Here is a 26,917-nt window from a genome sequence, read left to right on the forward strand (position 1 = left end):
AAAAGCATCGACCGGAGAAGATGAGCTGACTGGTATGAATGTAGTGTATGGGGAGTTGCGGAAGGATGCTACACGCCTTGTGCCCGGACTTGAAGACGCGGTGACGCGGTGTTCAACCCCCGTTAAAGTGTTCCGTTTCACGTCAGCCTGCAGCGGTGAAACTTGGAAAAACTGTCGTTCTTCTCGACGTTGTCGTCGCCTGTTTTTTTGCTAATCATGGTCCTGGTCCTTGAGCTTCGATATACCTAGGTACCGTCAACGTTTCCAACAAGTCACGCAACGTCTCACCGCGACGAACTTTCCCGTCGAAGCGAGAAAGGTGATCTAAAAGGAACAACAACAAAGAAGCCTTAAGCAGAAGATGAGGCAACGGAATAATAAACTGCATGGGACTCAGACCGGATGAGATGTATTCTTAGAAGTTCTCGTTACGGGGAAGGATTCACACTGGTTTTGACAACCAGGAGGAGGCACGTTATGGTTTGAAAATGATGCACACGTGATCGTGACGACATGTGAAATCATGGACTTTTGTTCCATTCCAGTCTCTTCAACTTGCCTTGAAATGGCTTGTGAAGAATTGGTCAGCTACTTCATCAGCTCGTATACCCAAACCCAAAATTTTAGCCACGTTCATACTTGCTGCTCTTGCTTTTCGTTCGTTGACACTGAAGTATTGAACTAATCGTACAGACCTGCCCATTCGAGGAATCACGTATACGTGCTAAGTGAATTAGGATACGAAAGCTCGAGCATGACGGGTGGATATGAGCTGTTGATCTGCGAAAGTGCTAATTCCTGTATAGCTTTTCAAAAGGTTGAGCAAAAAGTTTTTACGACAAGGACGGGACCTATTGCCCACACGTGTGTATAACCCACATTTCATTTCGGCTCAGCTACCTCCTAACTTGAGTATAGTTCCAACCAATTTCATTTGGGCTTTTTAGCTCCCCAACATTTATTTATGAGAAATCCCTCAACTTTTCAAATTCATTTTTTTCTTTTCACCGCTTACCAAACGCACGTCACCTTATTTTCAAGCGATCATTCACACACGTAATTCAACCTAACCTCAACCGAGATGAGACGAGCCATAATTCTACGTATGCTTGGGAATTTTCCCCGCTAACAGAAAGCAACCGATCCGTCACCATGCGACTCAAGTGAATACAATGTCGTAACTGTATACAGCAATCGAAGCCTGAGTCATTTCACCACGTGACACTGGTGAAAAGGGTAGCCACGTGATCCGATCGTAATTAATCCGTTTTCCTCGAAAAAACATATTACATACAGAAATGTGCTTTTGCTGATCGTACAGGCCTTGCACGTGCGGATGAACCACGTGGATTTATGCTGATACATTCATCGAAAACGAATGGGACTTACAGTCTGAATCGAAAGCTACAAAAATTGAAAAGAATTGTTTTAAAAAATTTCTAGCAATATTATTTGCGCCAATGATAGTAAAATAGAATGAACCGACATCCCTAATATGTGACTGAGACATATCTGAGCAAATTCGAATAGCACGAGCTACGATATCAACAATTTGAAAAAGGCTGTATAATTAGAGCGTAGGAAATCATTGAACTTGTGGTGTTTTTGATCCGATCATTATAAGCTTTCAATTATCGTTTGATTTATTTCTCTTTTCATGTCCCCCTTCATACAAAGCATACAAAATCCATGTTCAAGGCAGCTAGCCCGCGTCATAGCGCTGCAGCATTGAACCTGGTAAGTTGAAACTCCTGCAGAATCCAGAGCATAATGGAGTGCGGAATACACGTAGCACTGGCATGGAAATCCGGCGAGCCGAACATAATCGCGATGAGGATTTTCGCTGGGTAAAATGGACAGTCTGTATGTACGATACTTTTCAGCGTCGTCGTTCTCAACTTTATTCCTCTACACTCTCGACTAATTTTTATCCATGACCAAAACAGTTTTGCACAGTCTTCCGCAAGTCTGCGTTCTGATTCACCGGAGCAAAATGAGTGCATATGTTTTACTCCCGAGGGTTTATTGTCCCGTTAAACACGGTCAAATTCCACGCCTCTCCACCGCGTGTTGGGAAATTTGCGAACCTCTGAATAACCGAAGAACCATTGTGAACGGGAGCGCAGTTGAAAGCTGCCAACGCACGAGTGTTCTTTGCCGCTTTGAAGCGCTGCAGTATTTGGAAATATTTTTTCAAATTCAGGAAACACGCAGGTAGCACAAAGAGAACGTGCCGGACGCTGTACGAATATCTAAAAACTGCCCACGCAACCTCACCTGTCAAAATTCATCCAACCCGACGAAACAAACGTCGGCTCGCCGTTGTTCGCGTTTGATAGCTGATTTTTGCGGGCATTTTCGAATCCACTCTCGGCCACGTCAAAGGAGCTTTGACAGGATTGCTTCTCATTTTCTGAGCTAACAATAAGCCGAATGGATATTTTTTTTTTCTTTCTTTTATTTTATGAAGAGGTGGCCATTTCGTTGCCTCTCCAGTATAAAAAATAACCGATTTCTGTGCCTTTTAATCATTCCGTGTGTCACAGACCCACGGGCAGAGAGAGATTCTGGGCACGGAAAAAAATGGAGTGAAAATCATGGAAAGAAAACACGCGTACCTACAAAGGAAATCGAAAGAAACTTTGAAGGGAAAACTGAACTTGACGACGTGCTTTCGCGGTTCGGTACATCAAAACGAATTCAAAATTCGTTTCGGCCGACAAACGTCAATACCAATCCTTGTTTATGTTCGCTTTCCCAGAGCGAATAGTATATTCCAGAAGTAATAAACTCCGGGTGTAGATGCAATATTCAGTGGCCAAAGCCATTATCCTGGCGCCTCCTGCCGCAGAGGAGGAACCCATTGTCATTGAAAATATACTGGTCGCCCTACCCCATGAAAAAGAGCTAATCCCTCCATTCTTGGAAACCTCTTATTTCCCCGACCCATTGCCTCGGCGATGTTGCAGGATGCATGGCTCTCCTAGGCATTGTTAGGCCGCACGCAACCTCAGCAACCACTAGCTGAGAAAGGTTGCCAATAGGCCATTCACCCGGTCTGATGATCGCTTTCAAAATAGTCTTTGGTTACTCCTGAACAACGTCCTCCACATCCACCGTCCAATTCTGAATCGCAGTCGATAGGGAAGCGGGAGTAAATATTGGATTATGAATTAGAGAGGAAAAGGGTAGAAGAATATTGCAGGATTCTTTATTCGGTTTCTGGTTCCTTTCGACGCCACCTCTAATATACCACCTTGCATATATGTAAGTAATCCACGAATGAGGTCGGACTCTGAATGCGATAAAAAATGTTAATACCTGACTTCCACGAGCGAAACGTGGCCTCGCCAAACTTGTGGTGCGTGAATCCGGCTGTCAGCAACCCGTGCAGAAAGTGTTCTGCCACCCCAAATGAACAGGGCAAACTTGGAAGCGGACGCTAACAGTCGAAGGGATCAGTCGAGTCATTACGTCGATCTCATAAGTGGAGCATTTATTTTAACATCCAAAGCTAGCCTTGTGTTGAGCTTTCCTAGCCTCGGAGAGGATCGCCGACGTTTTATTTAGCCGTTTCCCATAAATCGAAGCGCCTCCAGGCCGCCGGCGCCGTCTCCAATAAGACGCGGAACCCCGCTGGAATTTAATCATCGGCTTTGCCTCACTCCGTGACGCTCACTGATCGTTATTCCCGCTTCAAATCAAAGCATCGAGCTTATTCGCCGATCGAATGGTTGGGACTAGGAGCAAAATAGCAACTCCAACGCGGATTCCGATGCTAGGAATCTTGTAAGCAGTTATAAACTCGTGATTTAATGGTGAAATTCATGGTGAAAAGACGATCGAACCCGGCAAGTAAAATCTCGGTGGATGATAAAGTTCTGGATGCAACGGTGAGCAAAACGATGGAAGCAAGGTGAGTGGCAAGTTTCTTATTTTAATGTTAACCCAATCGGCAACGCCGAATCCGAATTACTTTTAGTTCCGCCCCGTCGGTCCAACGGTCTTCCATTCTTTGCCCCGGCGATGGAGGCGCGGATGTTTCTTTAATGAGAGTATAATGGAAGCTCCGTTGAAACTGCATCCTTTCAAAAAAGCTGCCGTGAGGAAGATACGGCGATGCGGAGGTCGAGCTTCTACCTCGAGACATGCCGGCCGTAAATCACTCGGAACAAGGTAGCTGCAGTTTTTCTTGCGGTAACTCCCGACACGCGAATGTTCATGCGACTCATGTCCGACAAATTTTCTAACTCGACGATGAAACTCGCAATGCTACTAATTTATCTCCGTCCCGTTCGCCATTGTCACATCCAACTAACCACATTACTTCTGCTTCTCGAGAGTACCCTTGGAAGACCGCGAGCTACGGTTATGCACATTTTTTTGTTTTTTATTACACAAAATTTTCAAACTTGTGCATTACGACTCGTAGCGTCAAAGTGCTCGGCTCAGGAATACCCAACGGCGATTATTTATGCAAGAATGTAACCGCGGCCTGCGAAGTTCGACGTTCGATAATGCTCACTCTAATAGCACCATAACTACGACTAACGATAATTCGGATCATTGTTGCGATCAAGTTCGTACGGCATCGACACGAAAACATCAGTTGGAGAAAAAACTTTCGAATGGTCTTTTACAACTGTTCGTTAGATGTTTGGAATTGGTGGGTCCAACATAGAACTGGAAAGCTTTTATGTGCGCGTGATGATTAAAGCCAGCATCAATTAGAACTTGTGACTATGGTGTCCTGAAATACCGTGCCAGAGAAATAATATTCGAGCCATTAAGTGCCGGAGATTTGAACTTCTGCGATAATTCAGTAACAAATCTGAATCGTGTATTATACATGTTTCGCGAAGGAACATTGTGATTTGGTAACAATGGACCATTGTTCGGGGTGTCCCCGGCCAGCACCAAAGGGTCAACTTGTGCCATTTTCTATTGGGTGAGTGGGCGGGACGGTGTTCCCAAAATCCGGTCGGTGATGCTTTGCATTCAATGTAGGTACATCGCAGGACGTGAGCTTGAACGTATACTTGTACAACACGAATAACGATGCTTGTTTCATACGACGTTCATGTTCGAACGTCGACTCCGGCCGCAAGTGTCACTCGAAATCGTAAGTCGAGTGACAAACTATGGGGTAGAAAATCCACGTACCGGCGGTCTGCGATACGACGTGTCAGATGAGTCCATATCTGCGAAGATAATCCAGCGCATTCACGAATTCACACCATGGACTTCGGCGAACGGAGATCGTCGTAGACTCGATACAGCTGTGATGCAATTATCCAACATACGCTGGTGGCAGCGGTTGCATTCGCGATTTCCCAACCAGCTAGCTCTGCGTCAACTCGACCGCTGGTTGATCCAGCCTCTGTGTCGGGTCAGTCTGGACTTTTACTGTCTTTGCCCCTTTGAGGCGACGTATATTGAATTTGCATGTTATTCGACGGTTCGTGCCTCGGAATGGTCTTTGTGAGGCCGGTCGAGAGTTCCTTCCTTCCTTTCTTCCTTCCTTCCTTACTCGATATCCCTTTCGTCTTTTAAAGAGGGAATTCTCTAAGCTGATTCGAAATGTATATCCGTCCGGTTCGTCTGTCGGTTCCTCTCATCGAAGCACCTATACTTTCGTCGATGGTTCGGAATCCCGCATCGCGTACAAGGATCTCTTGGACAAGGATCCCGGTGGGATGGAGTAAGGTACCAGGCCATCTCACAGTCCCGCTGAGGTGACATCGGAATTGGTGCTATTCTATTCAGGATAATGGCACCTCATATTTATCTCAGGAGGCATACACCGCACCCTCCTCACCCGCCATCCAAGGCGTGTTAGTAATTCATAACGCTCTCGTGATGAGATCGAGGGACTCAATCTTGATAATAGATTTGGCGAGGCTGCAGACGAGATCGTCCTCGCGAACACCCTTCCTGTCTTCCTTCCTTTCTTCCTTCCTTCCTTCCTTCCTTCCTTCTCTTCCTTCCCTTCTTAGCCCCCGTTTCGAGATGAAGTGCTGGAGGAAATCCTTCGCCTGAAACTAAACTCACCGCAAGTTGACAGTCGGGAAGCTCGGTTCTGACAGAAGCGATAAATGAGTAACGATCGTACCGTACGAGGACTTTTCCAACCATAGCCTTTCAGCTGGGCACATTTCTATTTATAAAATGGACGCCTCCACGCTCCAGTTCGCGGGTTCAATCCCGTGACTCGACCGGGCGTCAGACCGGTTTCAAAGTCAGGAGTCAACGGCTTCTCGGCTTATTTTGCATTTACCCCATTTACCTTTGTCTACCCCACTTCCACTCTCGATTCGACTCCACCGTGTATCCCGCACCTTTTCCATCTCGAGGTTCTTATGCCAACTTCATCCCGCGGTGATCCCTGCAGGATTTATTCATAGACTCTTCGCAGGCATTATGCCGGGCAGTTCCCGCCCTCGAAATGGACCCAACTCGTATTTTTATCCACTCGTTGAAATGCCGCTTCTGTTTATATTTATTTTTATCCTCCGCCGTTTCACTCGTCACCCATTTTTACGTGAGCCGCTTGTCGACGATCGCTACTGGAAATCGGTGTCTTATTGCCTCGTACGCGACTCTTCGTTCTGAACTCTTCTTTGCGTCGACACACCGTGATACAAAACTATGAAAATATAAATCAAAATTAAAAATACAAGGGTCAAAAGTCAGGCGGAATTTCATATTAATAACGAAACAATTCGAAATCGAAAAATTTTTGAAAACATTCACCACTTCCAATTCTGACCGTGCAGCACATTTTTTCTTATACAAGCATATGAATTTATTACCTGCATCAGCCGAACGTCCACCTTCCGAATTTGGATAAGGTGATCATGTTTGAAAAGCGATTCGTCTCTTATTTTTTGGCTTACATCTATGTCACATGATTAATTGACACCTGAACCAACTAATCCAGTTCACTCTTCTTTCTACGTGGAGAATGCTGACGGTTGTCGTCTCATCAAATTACTTCCGCTTCATTTCACCCGAATTCTAATGCAAATGTCTCGTTCGTTCTTCGAGTTCTGTTTGTGCATCTCAAACAAAAAAGTGCTACATGGTAAAATTTTTATATACCAGTCTACTAAATTCAGTCGCGTCGGTACACGTTCTTACAATACTGACCGCAGTTGGAGTATTTGAATATTTCTCTAGCCTATATCGAGTGCTTTGATTGTATCGTATACCAGTCGTACTTCTGAATCACCTATTCATTGATTTTAGAATTTTGAGAGGGGGAGACGCAGAATAAACATTCTATAATTCTTATTAAACAGCATTTATTTATCCATTGAACATTTGTTCGCGTAGCCTCAATTATTGGAATATTTATAGCCATAAAGTTAATGATTCATTGATATTAGCACAAGTGTTGACCACCTTGTCAACATTGACTCAATTTCATGCAATTGTCGTATTATATATACTCGCTTCTTTGTCGTCGGTATCAGAATAATTATATTTTCTGAACTCAACACTTCTTGCCGATCAACCCATCCGCCGATTTTGAAAAGTAAGTCTACTCTTGGACAGTAATTAACGAAATAATCCAATAACCGCTTGCTGACTTTGTATAATTAATTTTCAATCGTCTTTCATTCTGTAGCGTTTGCAAGAAGCATTGCGCAATTTACCGAATCATCAGTCCTCGGAGATTAGATTATTTTCTGAATTCATACTCGTACCAAATTAAATCATAACAGACTTCTGTAAGCTGTATTAAGTCTTGAAAAATACGTAATACGCGCATGATCGAATCTTCAGATGTATCTTCCGCGATCGGACAGAGACTAAATAATAAGCGAATAAATCAGTAATCATTGGTGGTCATGAGAAATCATTTAGGATTACAGTAAAACTCCCTGTAAACTTGAGAAATCATATGAAAATTAGTAAATCATGTGTAATCTTATAAATCATGAGAAATCATGTAATCAAAGTAAAATTTATAGGTCAAGTAATCTCTCCTAATCACTCCATGAAATGTAAGTAATCACGAAATACGTAATCACGGCATCAGCTTTCGTTCCGGTGAAACATCCCTTGCAAATAAGTAAGAATCAACATCGCTAACTTTCCTTATTACAGAACGACGATGAAATTCATCTTCGCATGCTTACTTGCTCTGGCTTCGGTCGTAGCTATCACAGAAGGCATTGAATGCTATGATGATTACTGTGCCAAGAACCCGTGCAGAAATATGACGAGACAAGAGTGCTGCGAGAGAAACCAAATTTACAAATCCAAGGGTTCATTTTGCGGATGTTGCAATACCTGTGTTGACAAAATTAGTAAGTACTCAAGGTAAACGCTTGGCCAGTTAAATTCTTTACTACTGGTGGAATTAAAAATTCCTATAGCATATGGCTCGGATTACTGTGCCCCAAAGAGGAAGGTTTCAGCCTTAAAATTATTTATTTTTCCCTTGAAAAAATAGTTTCAACGATTAAGATCTATGTGCAATACGAGGCAGGAATGATAGATTAACGTTAAAATATTTAAATAGAATTTTTATTCCTGGCTCAACCACAATGATAATTTTTTTAATCTAAAAAGCTCGACAAATGTAACATATTATTCCCTCTTAACGCATTTGCGGGAAATGTGATTTCAAATTGAATTTTTTGGAAAAAAAATTATTGAATCTTTTCCTCAAGGTGTATAAGAGTTGATATCAAAAAATTATTAATATTGCATCAGCGGTTTTCCCGAAATTAATGTCTGAAATTTAACCTATCTCAATACTCGTCACAGTAAAATAATCCGGTAACATCTAAAAGTTCTGCGTAGCGACGTTTCATCGTAAATTTATAGAAACTTGAAAACTAGTTTATTGCTCGGTCATGTCAACGATTGAAATATTTATTGGAAATGAATGATAATTTTTTTTGTAGTATGTGTATTTATTTCGGCTATTAGGCTCGCGAATTTTGACAACAATTCATTTTACGTAATTAGCGAAGTTTGATTATATACTCCTGCAAGCAGTTCGACTTAATCGTATTTTCATTCTTCAAGGTAAAGGAAGGAATTGTGATATATGGGAGATAAAGGGAGCACCAGCCAAATCAGAGTGTGAAGCCGGCACCGAATGGAGGCAAGTGCACGATGAAAACAGCGATACATACGAGTGGCAGTAAAGTTAGTGAAATCGCCTACAGCAAAGGCAGTATCGCAAACGACCAAAACGCAAAAGCAAAACGATTTTGTCAATTTAGCAAATTTGATTTTGATCATTTCTTTGCCTTGGTGTAAGATTTTCGTTAATTTTGTAGAATAGACAAAGTGTTCGGTTGATTTAACTTGAATATCGACGAAATCGTTAGATAAAAATATTTTAGTATTTTTACACAATTCTGTAACTGAGCGATGAGAATATCAATACCTGCAATTACTCTATCACATGTATATTCATGTACGGTTTAGCTATGTAAATGTAAAATAAGTATAATTAACTGGAGGAAGTCAATGTCTTTTGAGCACGCACAGAAGCTCGTCTAGTTTTTACAGCAGAAATTGTATTACCATGAGTAAACGTTGGGTTGATATATCAACCCATCAAACGTTGTGACAACTCAGCGAAAAAAATTGCTCGAATTATTTAGCACACGAATCAATAACTTCGATCCTTCCTATATTATTTATTAATTTACAGAACAACGAAAGATCAAAGTGGGGAATTTCACCCAGCCAGAAATTCACAGAACTGAAAATCTTGGATCATTCGGAACTTGAATGTTGCAGATTTTTTAATTTTCTTATTATCGTACTTTCCGAACTTCGACTTATCGGAGTTAAGCCATTTCGGAACTTTGAGCATCAAGTTTCGGACCATTCAAAACTTTGATGTTTCGTCAAAGTTTGTTTTCTTTACTTCAAGTTCTCAGATTCAAAACTTCAACCCCGCCCCTTTTTTGCTACGTTCAAGTAAAAACGACAACTTGGGGACGTGATGATAAAAAACAGATTCATCGGAATTCCCAGTGATGTTGAGTCAGGTCGTGTCGAGGCCGGAAATCCAGATTGGAAAAGATTACAAGCCGCGCTGGTATTTCTGTTCCTGTTCCTTCCGAACGGCTTGTAGGTCAAGACAACCGGAAGTTCCGGAAGCCGCGAGGCACTTGACGGTGACCAGCACATTCCTCTCCGGAATAAGGATTAGTCCGTTCGTTCTTTCGGGCCATCCGGCAGGCCAGGTATACGAAAATATTTCTCTCATCAATCTTGGGGGTCGGTGATTGATTGGGTTGTTGCGAAAAATCCAATAACGCGAGCCTGACAGCGGCCGGAAGATTTCTTATATAGGCATTCAGTGGCTGCGAGCGAAACTTAACACTTGTCAACGTTTCCGAATGATTTTCGTATTCATTGACAGCGTGAACCTTATTTTCTGGCCCGGTGCCGTCGATTCTTTCGAACGTATTGATCTAATTTATTCTACGAAAGAGAAATTTTTTTGTAGTAAAAAGCAAGAAAAAATACACGTGGAAGGATATTTCTTACATATTATTTTGAAGGGTAACTCTCGGGACTCGAAGTTTACTCATTTAACTGTAATGTCAATTGTCCAAATTCGTATCTCAAGCGGTTCAAAACTTATTAACTTCGACTCGAAAGTCAATTTTTAGTGAATATTTATATTAAAAGGGTTTTTGCTGACTGAAATAGTGACTTTACTATAACAGTCCAAGGCAATTTGGTTCTCAATGAAAACATCTACTATGCAAACTCTGCAACATCAACAGCTTACCAGGTGCGAACCAATAGAAAAAATGATCATTGTACGGAGTCGAATTTTTCAGTAAGGTTTTGATAAAAATTTTATCCTGCTTCGTCAGGTTCGACGTCCGTAAACATAATATTCATATTTGCTAAACCATTTTATTTTTCGTGAACAATAAAAAAAATCGGTTACGATGATCCCGCTTCCAGGTGGCTCTAAAGATCTGCATCGAGGATAATTCAAGTCGATAAAGAAATTCAATGGCATCGCCTTTAGTGAGGTCGTTAACCGCAGAAAATCGAGCGTTTCATCGTATACATATATTAATCGTATAAGGAATGAATGATGAACTTGAAGGATGACCGCATTACGTATGTTTAAGAATGTATCGACTATACATTCTCAACGAAAAGTGGGTCGTCGACAATATTGAATACTTTATGATAAGACGAAGATCGGGAAAAAATCAAACACAGTAAACACGGTAAGAAAATTAAATTTGAATAATAATAATTCCCAAAAGTTATGAATAAATTGTTTAAAGAAAACATTGCTTAACAAATTTTAAGGGAATGTTTTCCTTCGTCATGTGATATGAATCCGGTGATTTTCTTGAATGCACGCGAATTTTTGAAGAATCACCTCACTGTTTTGAAATTTCTGTTTTCGAAGATTTTTAATTTTCAAAAATGGAAGAAAAATCGTGAATTTTGGACAGATTTTCTTAAAAACGTTGTAAATTACAATTAAGAAGTTTGTTGGGCATTGAACGAATAGTTTCGTAAATACAGCCTTTACAAATTTTCGAAAACTGAAATTTCAAAATAATGATAAAATTCTCAAAATATTCATGTGTATTCACAAAAATCAACGAATTCATTTCACATTACAAAAAAAAAAAAAAAAATCACCTCGTGAAATTTTGTTAACCAATGTTTTTTTACACAATTTATTGATAAATTTTTGCAACATTATTATTAAAATACAATTTTCTTTATCATGGTCGATTTTTCACTGATTTCTGTCTCATCATAAACTATTCTACATATATTGTCGACGGGACTCACTTTTGGTTGAGAATATATAGCAAATACACCGTCAAGTGCGGTCGAGTTTTCACCAGTGCGTATACGTTCCAGTAATTATTCTTGTTTCCATCGCTCATGTAAATCACATATTTCCATTGTATGGACATTGAGTAGAATAACACGTGAACAAATAGTGTGCTCGCATTCCTGTATTACGTAACCTGCGTATAAATCAAAGATGTCATTGCCAGGGTGCCATCGACGCTTACTAATGCGGATACGATTTAATCGCTCGATAATGTTTACGGTTTTCACGCATCCGCTACTCGGGGAAAAGAAATCGAAAATCAAAATACCGAGCATCGATCTGTCGGAGTTCAGTGGTGACCAAAAGTGAAAAGATTTGATAAATCGAACAAGCGATGAAACGGGGATTTGAAGAGCCAAACTAGCATGAGATTTCTTTATTTCTTCGAAGTGAAAAAGTAATTGATTTGAGTACAAAAGTTTCAGTTTTAATTCGCCGGCAGAGAATCATCACATCTCAGATGATCTGCTGTGAAACTATTTGCCAACACCAAAGGCTGTAATTCGTCAGGATTGTACAAACTGTAAGTTTCTGATATTCAAAATATGATTACGCGATGCTGTAATCAAATCTTAATTGCTCGTAAATTATTAATCAGAGGATTTTTTATTTTTTTTTTCTGCTAATCACGGTGGGTTGACAATTTTTTGCTAAAACTGTATACCAACAAGCGGCAATAAATTGAAACGCATTTCACCTGTGAATTTTACAGCAATGAATTCAATCACTCGTATTTGGCTGATCGTGCAACAGCCGAAAATTGATTTATAAATTAGAAAGGTATAATACCTTATACGTTGGAGCTTAACGTTTGTATTACCCTCGAAAAACAACCGATGGGATACAATAATCAGTCGTGCACGATGAAGTACCCCTTCCCTCCCTGCCCCTCCCAAAGAAAAGGTATATACCTCATGCTCGTTTTTCTTTATCCTTTTCATTTTTTATTTTAATTTTTCTATTTCTCTCTTCAAAACTCAACGGAAAAGGGATTATTGACGATAAAAAATAATTTGCTCGGTGATATTGAATCCAAAGATTATATCTATCGCTTTTTAGTTTCAGCGGGATTGTACGAAATACCCGCGAAATCATTTTTTATAACGTTGATATGTACGTACATACACACATTATATATATATATATATATATATAAATATCACATGCGGCAGTATTTTATGGGTTAGATAATTCCGGAAACTCGTTGTAGCGGAACAAGGACGAGGATTAATTCTGAAAATCCGTGTACACGCATTACCGGGGATTTGGCGTTGAAATCCATCACTTTAGCGTATTTTTCTTTTTTTTTATGCTGGTTCTTCTTTACTATTTTGATGGGGGAGGGAAAGAAGAAGTAGGCCGTTTGAGGGATGTGAATTTAAGGAGGTTCATGAGTCGATTATACTCACTCGCTTAATTTATTTATCAAACGATTTATCGCAGTCACGCATTCGTAGGCTGCATAGATTTTTCTTCATCTATAGGGGAAAAAATTGAACTATAAGCAAGAGCTTACAGATATCAAATTTTCATTTCATATCACTATGAAATGGTTAAAAACTGTACGGATGCGTTCGATTTCGTTTCACAATGCTTTATTTATATTATTCTACACAATTCTACTAACAATAAGAGACACTTCTTTTCATATCGCGTTGGTATGAATAAATATTCAATTCTTCATAATATCGCACTGACATTGGTTTCGTCTTTCAAACAACTACATCACGTTCACTACTCATAAGCAAAAAAAAAAAAAAAAAGAATCGAAAAATCTGTTACGGTGAATTTCTAACAAAAACATGATTTAAAACGATTTTCTTTTAGAGCGAAAACGAACGAGCCTACAAGATTTTCAACCCTTTCCAAGCGATTGGATATAAAAAATCGACGTACAAGCTCTTGCTTATAGTTTTACTATTTGTTCGTTTACGGACACGATAAATGTTCCGAATCGTCAATGTTCAACCGTTACCGATCGTAATGAGATTAGGGAAAATATCAACTCGGCAATGTTGGAAAAACGGAAGGAAAGGAATAATCCTTAGTTTGTCCGTACAACGGTTTATACCTCGGGGCAAACGGATGCATGGAATAAGGATGCCTTACACCGTACACACGGCATGATAAATCAGCGTCCCGAGGGAAGTTTGGAATACCCGTAGGTACGTGTGTCGCGGGCGACGTCGCGACGCCGTGAAAAGACTGTCAACGAGAATTGGTGATTCTGCTGGGAAATTCGCGAAATCACGGTTCGCCGACGACTCGATCGTCGAGCTTGAATAAGTTCCCGGCGTCTGTTCACGGCCGGTAAGATCGGTGCCTGCGTATATTCGGGATGCACGTAAGGTGAATGTGATAACAAAACGCCGGAGTTTTCCTATAGTCGTCGATACTTTCGACGGCGGCGAGTCGGCGATGAAAGACAGGAAACGGCTCCGCTGGCTCTGCGGGTATACTTTATACGCGTGTATTTACTGCGTCCGATATTCGCGACTTTGGCTTACGCGCGAGACGAATCGGAGATTTTTGTTTGCGCAGCACGTCAGCGAATTCTCATTCACCCCGTATGCTGATGGAAAAAAGCACCGGACGACGAGCCCAGACATGCGTAACTCACCCCTTCGCAAATTTTGCCGTCGCCGTACTGCGGTACACCCTATATTTTTCAATCTTACCTATCGCCCGAAAATATCCCTTACCGGCGATCGCGGGCGAAAAAGTTCAAACTCGCGCGGTCTGGGATGAGGAAAAAAAATTCTCAGTTATTACTCGGGAGGTGCATAAATTTCAAATTTTTGTTCAGCAGAAAATTTTGTGCGGGGAATTTTTCTTCGTTATTTTTTCTTTTTTTTTTTCTAAGCAGTTTCAGAAATCATCTGCCTTGATAATGTTTTCATTTCACTTGTACAATCATTTGACCATTCATCGCTGCATGCTCATTCGTTATTTGATGGGTAAAATTTTTCTGCTTAGAAGCGAAAAAAAAGGAGACTCAATTAGGCTTGTAAAAGAATACTGTAAATTGATTCAATGATGGTTCGATTTGATAATGATTCAAGAATTGTTTCTTTTTTTTTTTTGTCTTGAATATTAACAAGTCGATTGAACATATAATTTATAACACTTTGAAAATATGTGAGTATAAAATCCTGCCAATACTTTCAGCTCGACGCAATGTTGATTTTCTCTCACCTTGTAACCGTTGCACAAAAGCAGAACCAAAAAATATAAAAATCAGCCCGCTGTAAGGTTGGAGGAATTTTTTTCCCGCAATCCCGTTATAATTGAATTCAATTAACTCCCGAATCAATAACAAATCAGTTACAAACCTGGGCGATTGTACCTGCCAATTACCCTTTATTTTTTTCTGGATGTACGCAATTTCCTGCGGAAACCGGACGTGCACGGAGATGGAGGCTCGTCGGCTCACCTCCAGCCCCGAGTACTATTTCTGCCAATCCTGTATCCCCAACCGTAGAACGCGATCATCCCCTCGTTCACAGCCGACCTCCCCCGACAGCCGCATTTCGGTGAAAATTTTTTTCAATTTCATACGAAATCTCATCGAATCTCCGAACACTCGCCGATTAATCTTATTATCTCTCTCTATTTCCTACCCTGCTACTCCTCTCTGTGTTATTGTCACGAAATAATTTTCGCCCTGTCTATGTTTTTATTTATCTATTCATCTATTAATTTACTCATTTATGTTTTGTTTTTTTTTGTTACTTTCTCCAATTTTCACCCTCAAATACTACGCATCTTACGGTTTTTCGCATATTATTTTCTCTGTTTTACCGAATACGAACGTCGTTCTATTTTTACACTTTTACCAATTGTTCTTTACCAATCTTATTTTACTTTTATCTGTTCTTTCTCTGTCTTTAAATATTTTTACTATTGTTGTATTTTTATACATATATATTATAGTTATTACTTTTTTTGCGTTTCCCTTCTCAATTTTTGTTTATTCACTGACCATTTTCGTTCTATTTATTTCTATCTCTCAACTCTCTTCCTTTCATATCTTCTCCAATTTTAGTTTCAGTTTTGTCGTTGATTTTATTGTAATATGTTCCACTGCGATATGTTGCATTTCATGTTATACGTATGTTTACATACCACCTGAGGGGACTTGTCCCAGGGCGAATAAACGCTTCTCTCTTTCTCTCTTTCTCTCCATTTTCCTCACGTTTTTTACTTCCATCCCTTCGTCTCGCATGCTGCATGCATCATAGTGCGTAAAAAACCACGACAGATGGAATCCGCGCGCGTTGAAGGGGTGAGTACTTTTTATTTCTTCTACATCCGCTCCACCCCGACGTCTAACAAGCTGGAGATAATAATTATCACAGCCCTCTGTTGCCTGGAACTCTTTACACGTCCCGTAAACATTTCATTTTACAAGTTAAGGTTACTCTACATTTCGTGGAGCTCACCATTACGCCGTGAAACTCACGTGTGTCATTTCAAAATCCCCCATATTCAAGTCAACGGTTTGCACGGATTCACCTGACCTTGTGTAATTTATAGGGAGGTTCATCGCTCGTGAAATACATTTGCTGTTTATGTAAATAATTCGATCGGCATGAAACAGAAATTCAGTATCTATGCGCGCCAGAAGATGTCTCCAAACGATGAGTCGATATTTTTCGTAGAAAGAAACGATTCAACCGGTAGGCCGATTAATGAACAAAATTTATTACGAAAATACGGAGATAGAAATCTCCGATAAATCACGCCAAGTATAACCATCATCGTAAGATTTCAAACAATTTGTGAAACACTCGTTAAAATGATCAAACTTTCGAAATACCGCGTGAATTCTCATGGGGGAGGTTAGCTTCTTCGACTACGACATAATGAGTTTTGACGTGGAATCCTTCACGTATAAACTCCCTAAAATTCACGAAACCTCAACACCAACTCGTCCTTACCGAAACTAGTCATGGAACGAAAGCTCATCGAAAATTTTCGCGCCATTTTCAGCAAAGGTGTAGAATTTTCTTGCCAATTCAAGCATTTCCAGAAAGTGTGGAAGAATAATAAGAAAGATGTGAGTCTACGTCAAGTTCCTTATCGCGTCAGGCTACGGTTAACTATATAATACAGTACAATTAAGTGTGATATAATCGGGAATGCGTCATTTGAAAGAAAATCCTATCAGTAGAAAATGGAGTCTATAAAAAGTTGCCTCGCACCTCTTTGACTGGTTTTGATTGATCGAACCCTTCCGTGATTGTGTGCCAATCTCGTACGATATTTATCGATACATCACCGAGGCCAGGTTATTAACCGAGGTGCAAACGACGACGGGGGATTTGCGTGTCTCGCGTCGTAGGTCATGCAGAAATATACTCATCCAATCATAAAAAGTTATACAGGCATCCATAACGAGGCGTATACTCGCAGGCGTACGTATACCGTACACGTAGAACTGATGCAGAAGCGAATCTGACGGGGCGAGGGGCGGAAAATAGAATTGGGCAAACAAGGTGTAGGTATTATTTCTGGCCCTTTATTTGCGGAACACACAAAACGCCGACCGGCGATCTAATCTATGGCAAACAATGCGGCGTAGGTGCGATAATTGACCAACGGAAAGACAGATTGCCTTTTGATGCCGCGCCGGGGCGACCTTCTGATCACGCGAAAAACACGACGTCCGCCAATCCGGCCGACGATTTGCCTGAATCGGTAAACAGCCGCTGTACAAGTTCGCGCCATTGATCGGCCCCAGTCGATGTTCAGCTTCGGTCACGCTGCCGATCCCGGAAAATACATGGATCTCGACACGCGATCAGTCTCGGTGTCTCAACGATCGGATGAAGATTAGCCAACGGCACTCGGGATAATGGCGAGATCGCATGTCTCCCGGTACCGATGTGCACCAGGTCATTCGATGAATGGATTCGGAGCAATTAGTACTATCCGTGTGTATAGTAATTGGAGTTATCGGCAAACATTTTCATCGACGTTTGCCGATTCTGCTGCACTGCTTGTGGAGTTGTTCGAATTCATTCAAAGCCGAATTTATGATTAAAACACTCTTCAAAATCTACGTTTATCTTTAGAGTCACGCAGTCGAATTGAAATTGTGGATTCTAGAACATGTGGTATGGTTGAACCACGTGCAAAAGGCATCAAAAAACGTGGCTGACCTCATCCAAAGTCTTCGAAAACAAAATCAAAATCCATCCGATTCATCGCAACGCCAATAATGTCTGGTTAAGCAAACCACGGAGCTGCTGCCAAATACGAAACGAAAGGTTGAGTTGGTTCCTATTTATTCTCGACTCTACAATTATTCTCGATACCATAAAAGAAACCGCAATCCCCCGACACGTTTATTCTATATGCCAAACTTGATTAACGATTATGTAACATGTGATAAAATTTATTAATCTCTCAGCGTATTTTGACGTGAGTATGATTGCGTAAAGAATTAACGTATGATTGTACAATAATCTACGTAAATAAACGGAAACTATGACTCAGTAAAACGATGCGCCAAACATCAAGTAGAATCCACCAAATAACTTCCAGACCATCCACAGAATCAGAACACCAAGTGCCAGGCACAGCAGCAAATGGATGATAAAAAGGCTGGAATGAGTGAAATAACGTAATTTGTCAAACGTGTCTTATTTTTCCCTGCCTTCGCTCTCGGCTAAACGTTGGTGCAATACAATACTCTCAATTTTTACTAACCGTCTGCGTTTCCGTCTTGCTTGCTCTAAATTTTCATCCGATTCAAGCAAGACGAATTTCCGAAGGCCCTTCATGCCGAGTAGGAAATATTCGTTCCGATCGACGGTTCTCATACTGAATGAGAAAATTCTCTTGTCTTCGGGCTCAAGCTGCCCTCAGAGCTGCTGAATTTTACGATTTTCGAAATTCCATTGTCTACGTAATTTATACAATTATACATCCTTTGCGGACGTTCTCGCTGATATTCAATAAACGTCACTATATTTGTACGACTGAATGCCTATCCTTCATTCAGCAAACGAATTCATTATAAATTTTCACTCGTGCAAGAGATCTGAGAATCCCAATTGCGACGTTGAAATAATTGCAGTTGTTAAAAATTCAGGATCTCAATTAGTCGAAAGATTACGTGATGACCGATAATTCACAATTCCATTTATTAGTTTCCTTTGAACTTCCATAATGACACCTGACAGTATAATTTTTTTGTCGAGATTGTTTTCATTCCTGGTTTTAAGCTTTTCAATGTATTAATCGTCAGAAGTCGTACATTTTTATATTATTCGTGTTTCGTTTCATCTCTTTTTATATCAGACAAAAGTCACGTGCAGATGGTTGTGTTTACCACACGCGTGTGATACGTTACTTTGTGTTTTGCTTTTTTTCACGTTACTTTGCGTTTTGCTTGATTAAGGTTTTTTACACTAACAATGCGAGTGGTTCAAATGATAGTTCACGTAGGACTGAAATGTAATTTATTCAAGCATGGGATCTTGTCGTATAAATTATGAGCACCCGGAGTGACATGAAAACCAGTCTGATATCAGCAAAAATCGACTGGCTCATTTCCCTTTTTCGAGCCAAGGACACTACCGAAGGGCACGCCGAGAAAGGATAAGGATTCTCAGGCATAGATATGCTCAATAGGTATCTAAAACGACAGGCGAAATGCTTCGATTTTTCAAATCGTTGCTCGTCAATATACGACAGAAGCCGTAATCGCACGAGCATTGTCGAAAATGAATTACTGTAACCGCTCTGACAAAATCTATCATCACATGTGAATTGATCTTATTTTTATCTTTCATTTTGATGTACAATTAGTATATCATGCCGTTGGGTGATACTCGTCATGAAAGCATCCAGCACTTGGGATATTTGACGTCAGAGAATAAATAGCGTCGGTCCAACAACCTTCTGGCTACGCCATGGATTCCAACTACAATCGTGGTAAGATCAGACGCAAGTACCGCAGATACTTCGGACGAAAACTTAATGCAAAAGTTGTATTCCATCTCATTGGTACAACAGCGTAATGTCGGAGGAATCCCAGTTAATTCTTCGTTGGTCTTATGAAAAAAAAAGATGTTGTATTTTCGTGGGGAAATAGACGTGCCTCGTCAAACAAAATGCTGCTGGTGCAGCTGGCCTCTCAATAATCATCGCGGATGCACAAGGCTAGATGAAAACTCTGAGGCATACGGTAAGACTTGATCCGTCAAACGATGAATTGAGTACATTTTAAGGCCTCAAGATCACTTCCAAAATTAGGATGACCATGTGTCAAGCAGACTACCGTGTGAAAATCGTGAAGGCTGAAACACGAGGAAGGTAAATCATTTTTAGATCCTCTGAATCAACTCTCGGTAATTTCAACAGCATCTCGTATGATGCACTGCACAATTTTTACTAACCGAAAGCGTAGCTGCCGCACTTGCTCTTCATTTTCATCGGGATCCGTTATAACGAATTTCAGACGGCCTTTCATTGCGTGCAAGCTGTTGTACGATTTCCTTTATTTATTTGATTATTTACTTCGACAAAACCATTAAACGAACTACAATCTTGCGTAGAAAATAACAATGAATGGAACGAGGTAACCGAAACGTTTCAAGTTATGTGCAGCAGTCGAGTAAGTAACCCGATCAATTGCACTTGAAGGGTGTGGCATTTTGATTAGAAATTTACTGCCAATGGTAATACGGACTTTGCCGATAAATTCTTACTGTTTTAAATGTTTTTGAAAAGTTTATAGCCGCCTTTCGCAGGCTAATAAAATTTTATCACGACATGGTATTCGGTTTTGCGTGCATCGATTTCAGACAACTCTTCGAATTTCAAATTCTCAGACATCGAAGACGTACAAATAAAATGCGCCGCATGGTTGTAACGGAATACCTAACGAAACGCTGAATGTGCGTGGAAATTTTTTTTCCAAACTTTTTATTCGCCAAGATGAATTAAGGTCGAGAGCGCGTGTGTGAATTAGCATAATTTTTTCATCCCACCGTCTGGAAAAATTCTACATCAACAGAAGTGAGAATAAAAAAAAAAAAAAAAAAAAAAATGAAAAGAGAAGAACATAATAAATGATGAAAAAGAAAGAAGAAATAAAGGAAATAACAAAACGCAAAATGAAAGATGTGAAAATTAGCATATTTTTTTCCAACGCCGCTTGTCCCGGGTTTAAATCTTTCTCTCAAGACGAAGGGGATAAGACGTGGCAGCAGCAATTATTATGCAACGCTTGGAACAGTAGCGAGCCAGCAGCAGTAAATCGTTCTCTCTGTTATCAAAAAGGACGGGGCGACGTCGCGGTTTAGTCTGGAAATTCACAAAGCGTCCCCCACGGTCATCTCAGTGTAGATATCGCCGGCAGCTCCGCCTTCTGCGGTATCAAACGAACGAAAGCGATTTGCATGCAGTTGCGGAGTGGATAATGCGATCCTTTTTCCACTCCTCCCATCCCAGCTCCTGCACCCTTTCAGCGGCATCGAGGAAACGAAGAAGGGCCAACGTGCCCTTTTTCCTTGGAAATGAAATTAGCTTTCCATCTCTTTCGCGTTGACGAGCCCTGCGGCTTCTTACTCCGAAGGTAGGATATTTGCGGGGACGTGCGCGAAAGGTGTTGTATCATCTCTGCCGCCGACTGCACGTAGGTAACGTTATTCCTCAGCATCCGCATCTAGATTAGAGGAAACAGCTCCCCAGACGTCGCTTCATTAGACTCGCCAAGCCCGTATTACCGCTCCACGGTATATCCGAGGTGCGAAAGCTGCGCTCCGCAAGCTCCAGTTTTTCACACCATTGCGATTAGTCTCACTATGCGTTTAATTTACTGTCGGGATTCCTAAGATCGGTTGGAAAATGCGAGAACTTCAATCTTCGGATCAATAATGCGTGCCCCGTGATTTTAAAGCTCGACGAATCATCGCAAAGTCAGTTTCCAGTTATGTTTACTTACCCAGATTTTTTGTTCCGTTAAGATGAGAGTGGATTTAAATTCCGCGGTATCTCGATGCATGATATAAGAGCTTTTGTGCTGCACTGCGAGCGCAGAGATGTTCAGGCATTGGGATCGATGATAAATTATGTCCGAGCAAGTTTCTACCAGTATCGAAATTGCAAATGATTTTCAGCCCGTTGGGGTGTAAACAGTGTGTAAGCCGTGTCGTAGACAAAGAACAGTGCATCTATACAGGATTCCATGTAGATGAACCTATCAACCTTAATTACCGGAGCAAAGTTCCGACACGATTGGAAAAGTTTCACCAGTGTTTGGAACTGCGTCGCTATTCCGAACGGATTAGGTTTGCCGTCACGTTTGATTAAATTATCTCTCTTTCACGCTCTCTCTCTCTCTCTCTCTCTCTCTTCCCCCTTCTACTCATTGATCCGCATCTCTTCTTAACCAAGATCGAACTTGAATTCAAATTTGCATATTTCAAGCCTCTGATCATGGAACATGGAGAGCACTCCTATTCACCTGTAATGGGGTGCAAGAATCAAATGTTCATTGTCAAACGATCGTCGGGATGGAAATGATTTTGTCCTCATGTCACGAACATGTTTCAAAATGAAAAATCAAACGAGTATAGATATGATGTATAAAAACCGAAGTGAAAAGTTCCTTTCCAGATGATTGCAGACCGATTGAAAATGTAAGTTTATAGACAAACGTAGTCCCTGATATTTGGTAACGAATTCGCAATAACAATTGAACTAAATCGAAGGGAGTAAATTTCCAAATAAGAACGAAACGAGCCAGTAAATTATCAGCGAAAAATGAGTAAATCCTCGTCGTTCGGTATTTCCAACTTCACGCATTGCCGAGAAGATCATTGTGCGTTTGAGGATTCCAAAATAATTCCAGATCGAGTCAATGGTCGGAAATCCATTGGGATCTGGATTGACGCGTTGCGGTCGCAGGACGAAGACGGCGAATGCCGCCTAGAGGAGGAACGCGAGGATGGTGGAGGACGGGGTTTGGTGTCGAAGGGATGGCAGGGGGAGGGAAATGGAACGGCATAGCATTACTTGGGGCATTGTCTTCCAGCCGACGCACAACCGCGGAGATCAGCCTCCATTGTGTAAGGATGCCGGCACGCCCCGATTTACTGGCAAACATCTCGGTTGAAGCCGTTAATTGCGACCGCCTTGATTAACGTTTAATTGTTTTTGTTTAAAGGGTGATAAACGGCTTTGATCGGAAAAAATGGCCCTCGCCTCGCTCTGCTTTGCTTGGTTGCTGTTAAACGGCCGGAACTTAATAAGTGATCTTCACGCATCCGAGAAATAGTTGGATAACTTCCGTTCGTTTTCTACCTGTCGAAATATGTCTGCCGTGTTAATTAACAACGACACTCTGGCCAGCTAACATCGTTTTACTGAGAACCGTTCTGTCAGTTCCGTCTAATGTCAGACACATTGCATCCTGATATTTGGGGTACGGTTTCACGGTTCGTTTCAGATAGTCTTGACAACAAGTAAGGGTGACAATTGGTTCGTGCTTTTTACTGGTGCTTAGTGGAATGTTTTTATCTTAACCATATAATTTTCGAACTCGATGAACAATTTTTCTGTAGCGAAAGAATTGATGCTTGGACTGATTCACAACACGATTACCGATAGTAAAACATCCGAAAGATTGAAGACAGTGGGATCTAAAACTAATGCGATGGTTATACGACCGTTGAAACTTAAATAATTTATGGTTCAAGCAAGAATCTGCGTATCTGTGCCAGAAATGATACTGCAATTAATTGTATTTCTTTTCCAATTACAATCAAATTACGTATTCAGTGCGAGAACCATACCGAGGCGTCTGTTGATCCCAGAATTGATAGTGTTCAGATTGTGTCGGCAATCCACAGATGTTACTTGAAATACGTTGCTTGTAGCTCGCAATTGATAAACTCTGGTAATCTACGTAAATAAACCGAAACTATGACTCAGGAAAACTTGATGCGCTAAACATCAGGTAGAATCCACCAAATAACTTCCAAACCATCCACAAAATCAGAACACCAAGTGCCAGGCACAGCAGCAAATGGATGATAAAAAGGCTGGAATGAGTGAAATAACGTAATTTGTCAAACGTGTCTTATGTTTCCCTGCCTTCGCTCTCGGCTAAACGTTAGTGCAATACAATAATTTTTACTAACCGTCTGTGTTTCCGTCTTGCTTGCTCTAACTTTTCATCCGATTCAAGCAAGACGAATTTCCGAAGGCCCTTCATGCCGAGTAGGAAATATTCGTTCCAATCGGCGGTTCTCATACTGAATGGGAAAATTCTCTTGTCTTCGGGCTGAAGCTGCTCTCAGAGCTGTTGAATTTTACGATTTTCAAAATCCCATTGTCGCATCGCACAGTACAAACTAGCGTGTATCACGTTTGAAATTTTACTCATTATTTTATACAGTCTGAAATAGTAACTGACGTTTAGCTTCATTTCTAAACCTATTCCATTGCATGCATATGTCCGAAAGTATGTCGCATTCGTACATTTTACGTAGAGCAATAATTGAAAATTGATCGATTTTTAATCACTGTGGCTCTTTTCCCATCAACCTGGCAACGTTGTCAATTATTAAGGCTGGAAAAAAGTGGAAACATATCTCCAATATGTAGAACAGTAATCTCGACTTTGTGTCGATATAAAAAGAATAGTAAATTGCTTTTTCTGTTGGATAAGACCTTAGAGCCACGCTGCTTTTACTATCGCACTGCCTCCAAGTTATTGGTGTTTCTGATCCAGACACGTAATTATAAACAGAAACATCCTTGAAGTGGCTAAAAAATGAGTATGAAAAATATCATTCTTAAAATGCATTATATTGACACGTTGGCTCTTCCACGTCAAGCCAACCAGTCCTACTCGGGCGAGTCTTCCGAAATCTTAAACTCATTTATTTTTCACTCCCCAACGTTGCAAAACGAAGCTTTCTGCAATACCAAACTTTGTCTATCGCGAGTTCTGCGTATTCGTTCTTAGAACGTTGAGTACAGTCGATTGGGAAATACAGGTGAATTGTCAAATCATAGAATATGCATGTATGTTGACATGAAATTTGTGTGCTGATACGCAACGGCATGGTTACATTTTTAGAAAAGATGTGACGATCTACTAGTCATGTTTATCATACGTTACCATTTTTGAGAAGAGGTCCAAGCGCAAGAAATAAGAGCATTGCAAGCATAATCGACTGGGATTATATCGACCACGGAATCGATGTCGACTAAACTTGTGTGGATGATTCCTAAGCTTACCGCATACGAAACCCCAAATATCCCAAATGGACTTGGTAACCACCCTAGAATTGGCACCTTGTAGGAACTTGCCACTGTTGAACAGTTTAGGGCGTAAACTTTTCTGAATGACTTTGTTCAACCTCTACTGACCTACTTGAATTCAATGGACCAATAATTCGATTCAGCCATTCCTGTAGTTCGACAAGCTACCTTGTACAAGATGAAATAAGTTACGAGCTGCGTACATCGTCTAACACCAATAATGGATGAACAATAAATTCACAGTCGAGAAAGATGTACTAACAATTAACCTAGACGTTGCTCACCGATTGATGGCCTGAAAATAGCAAACGGTAGATCCTTTGCAAGCTCGGCAACGACACCCTCGGCTACGGCCTTGCTGAACGTGTACGTGTTCGGCCACTCTCCCAGAATTCTATCATAATCGGTGGTTGTGACTGAGTTTCGACACGTTTCAATAACGATTTTGATCACTCTTCTCAACTTCGAAAAAAAAACTTACGCCTCCGTCATATCCTCTGACAATTCATTCGCCTTGGCTTTGCTGATTATACCCTTGACCTCCTCGTAGCTCGCGCAGGATGACGGGTAGAGCTTTTCGTCGATCGACTTTCGGACGCAGTGGCTGTACGCAGTGGAAACATAGACTCCGACCTGAAACGTGACGACGTTAAATTCTGTGATGGATGAAAAGATTGAAGGTTTTCTTACCTTCAAATTCTTGCACTCTCTTGCAACGTCGATGACGGACTTGACGCTGTTCACGTTGATGGCAAGAGCCACTTCGAGTTTCTCGTTGAAGCGGACGGTGGCAGCTAAGTGGAATATCACCGATACCTGAAATAGTTTCACTTTACTTTGTGCGGTTGTGGAATAGACGACGCGTCGGCGAATCGGAACCTGCGATACCTCGTCGACGAGCCGTGCAAAGTCGGTTAACATGAGCCCAAGACTTTCCTCGGCAATGTCACCGACGATGCAAACGATCTTTTCGGAAAAATTGGGGTAGTCGTTTCGCAGTACGTCAAATATCTGAAACAAAAGTTTTCTACCAAATCGTGGCCAAAGACGATGGAGTGGTGTCGAGAAAGTTGTAGAGACTCGAATTACTGCGTATGTACATCGTATACAACTCTCTTCGCAAAGGTGTCTCGACCTCTACCTTGGAGAAATATCCGAAATTTTCCATGGCGAATATTACCGGTTCAACGAGTAGCGCATCCCTGCGTTCCTCGACACTTTTCCCCTTTTTCTCCCGTATCAGAAGATAGATGGGTCCAATTTCTCGGTAGCTTGGGATCAATTTCTCCGTCAAGATTTTCCCCATAAAGCCAGTTCTACCCGTAAGTAAAAAACATGTTGGTTAAAAATTTTTCATAAAAATTTCTGTCAAATAATTGAAGTCCAGAGTACTTTTACTGTGAACTGAAAATTACGGTAAATGCTCTTTAGAAAAGTTACCGATGAACCCAAGGGGGGTTTTTCATCGCGTGATTATTACTGACCGGTGATGAAGATGTTTTGTCCAACATTGAATTGCTGTATTTGCGACATGTTCACACGAATCGGTTGACTCAGTCGGATACAGCTCAATACTGACGAGTCTCGGAATTTCAGCAATCTTTTGTACAGTCGTGAACAGCGGACAGCGTTTTATCGTGATGGTAGTGTTACACAAATTCAGGAAAGGGAACTCAGTACAACCAACACAGCCTGTAGCTCATACTCAAATGGTGATCCCCTCCATACATCGTATCAGGCATTCGTCAACCACCTTATCGTACAAGA

The 26,917-nt window shown here is 41.0% G+C and overlaps 1 protein-coding gene and 1 long non-coding RNA gene across 2 annotated transcripts; one reads left to right on the forward strand and one right to left on the reverse strand.

The window, feature by feature from the left end:
- Positions 1 to 7,487: 7,487 nt before the first annotated feature.
- On the forward strand, positions 7,488 to 9,608 carry LOC124178055. Its single transcript, XR_006869716.1, has 3 exons — positions 7,488 to 7,537; positions 8,113 to 8,315; positions 9,043 to 9,608. It is a non-coding gene; the product is annotated as an uncharacterized LOC124178055 (long non-coding RNA).
- A 14,794-nt stretch (positions 9,609 to 24,402) lies between these two features.
- Positions 24,403 to 26,683, reverse strand: LOC124178324 (fatty acyl-CoA reductase wat-like). Its single transcript, XM_046561562.1, has 6 exons — positions 26,631 to 26,683; positions 26,292 to 26,466; positions 26,039 to 26,161; positions 25,841 to 25,966; positions 25,632 to 25,783; positions 24,403 to 24,649 (listed from the first exon to the last, which is right to left on the reverse strand). Exons 1-6 carry the CDS (start codon positions 26,681 to 26,683, stop codon positions 24,403 to 24,405), a joined length of 876 nt encoding a protein of 291 aa, XP_046417518.1.
- Between the last annotated feature and the right edge of the window lie 234 nt (positions 26,684 to 26,917).

Source organism: Neodiprion fabricii, chromosome 3, assembly GCF_021155785.1.
Source record: "Neodiprion fabricii isolate iyNeoFabr1 chromosome 3, iyNeoFabr1.1, whole genome shotgun sequence".
NCBI classification, from domain to species: Eukaryota; Metazoa; Arthropoda; class Insecta; order Hymenoptera; family Diprionidae; genus Neodiprion; species Neodiprion fabricii.

Coding starts and splice junctions, on each gene's coding strand:
- LOC124178324 (XM_046561562.1), bottom strand. CDS start 26,683: ATGTCGCAAATACAGCAATTCAATGTTGGACAAAACATCTTCATCACC. Junction 26,162..26,291: donor ATTTCGGATATTTCTCCAAG/GTAGAGGTCGAG, acceptor CTTTTGTTTCAG/ATATTTGACGTACTGCGAAA. Junction 24,650..25,631: donor TCAGAGGATATGACGGAGGC/GTAAGTTTTTTT, acceptor CTCATTTTTTAG/CCACTTCAAGGATGTTTCTG.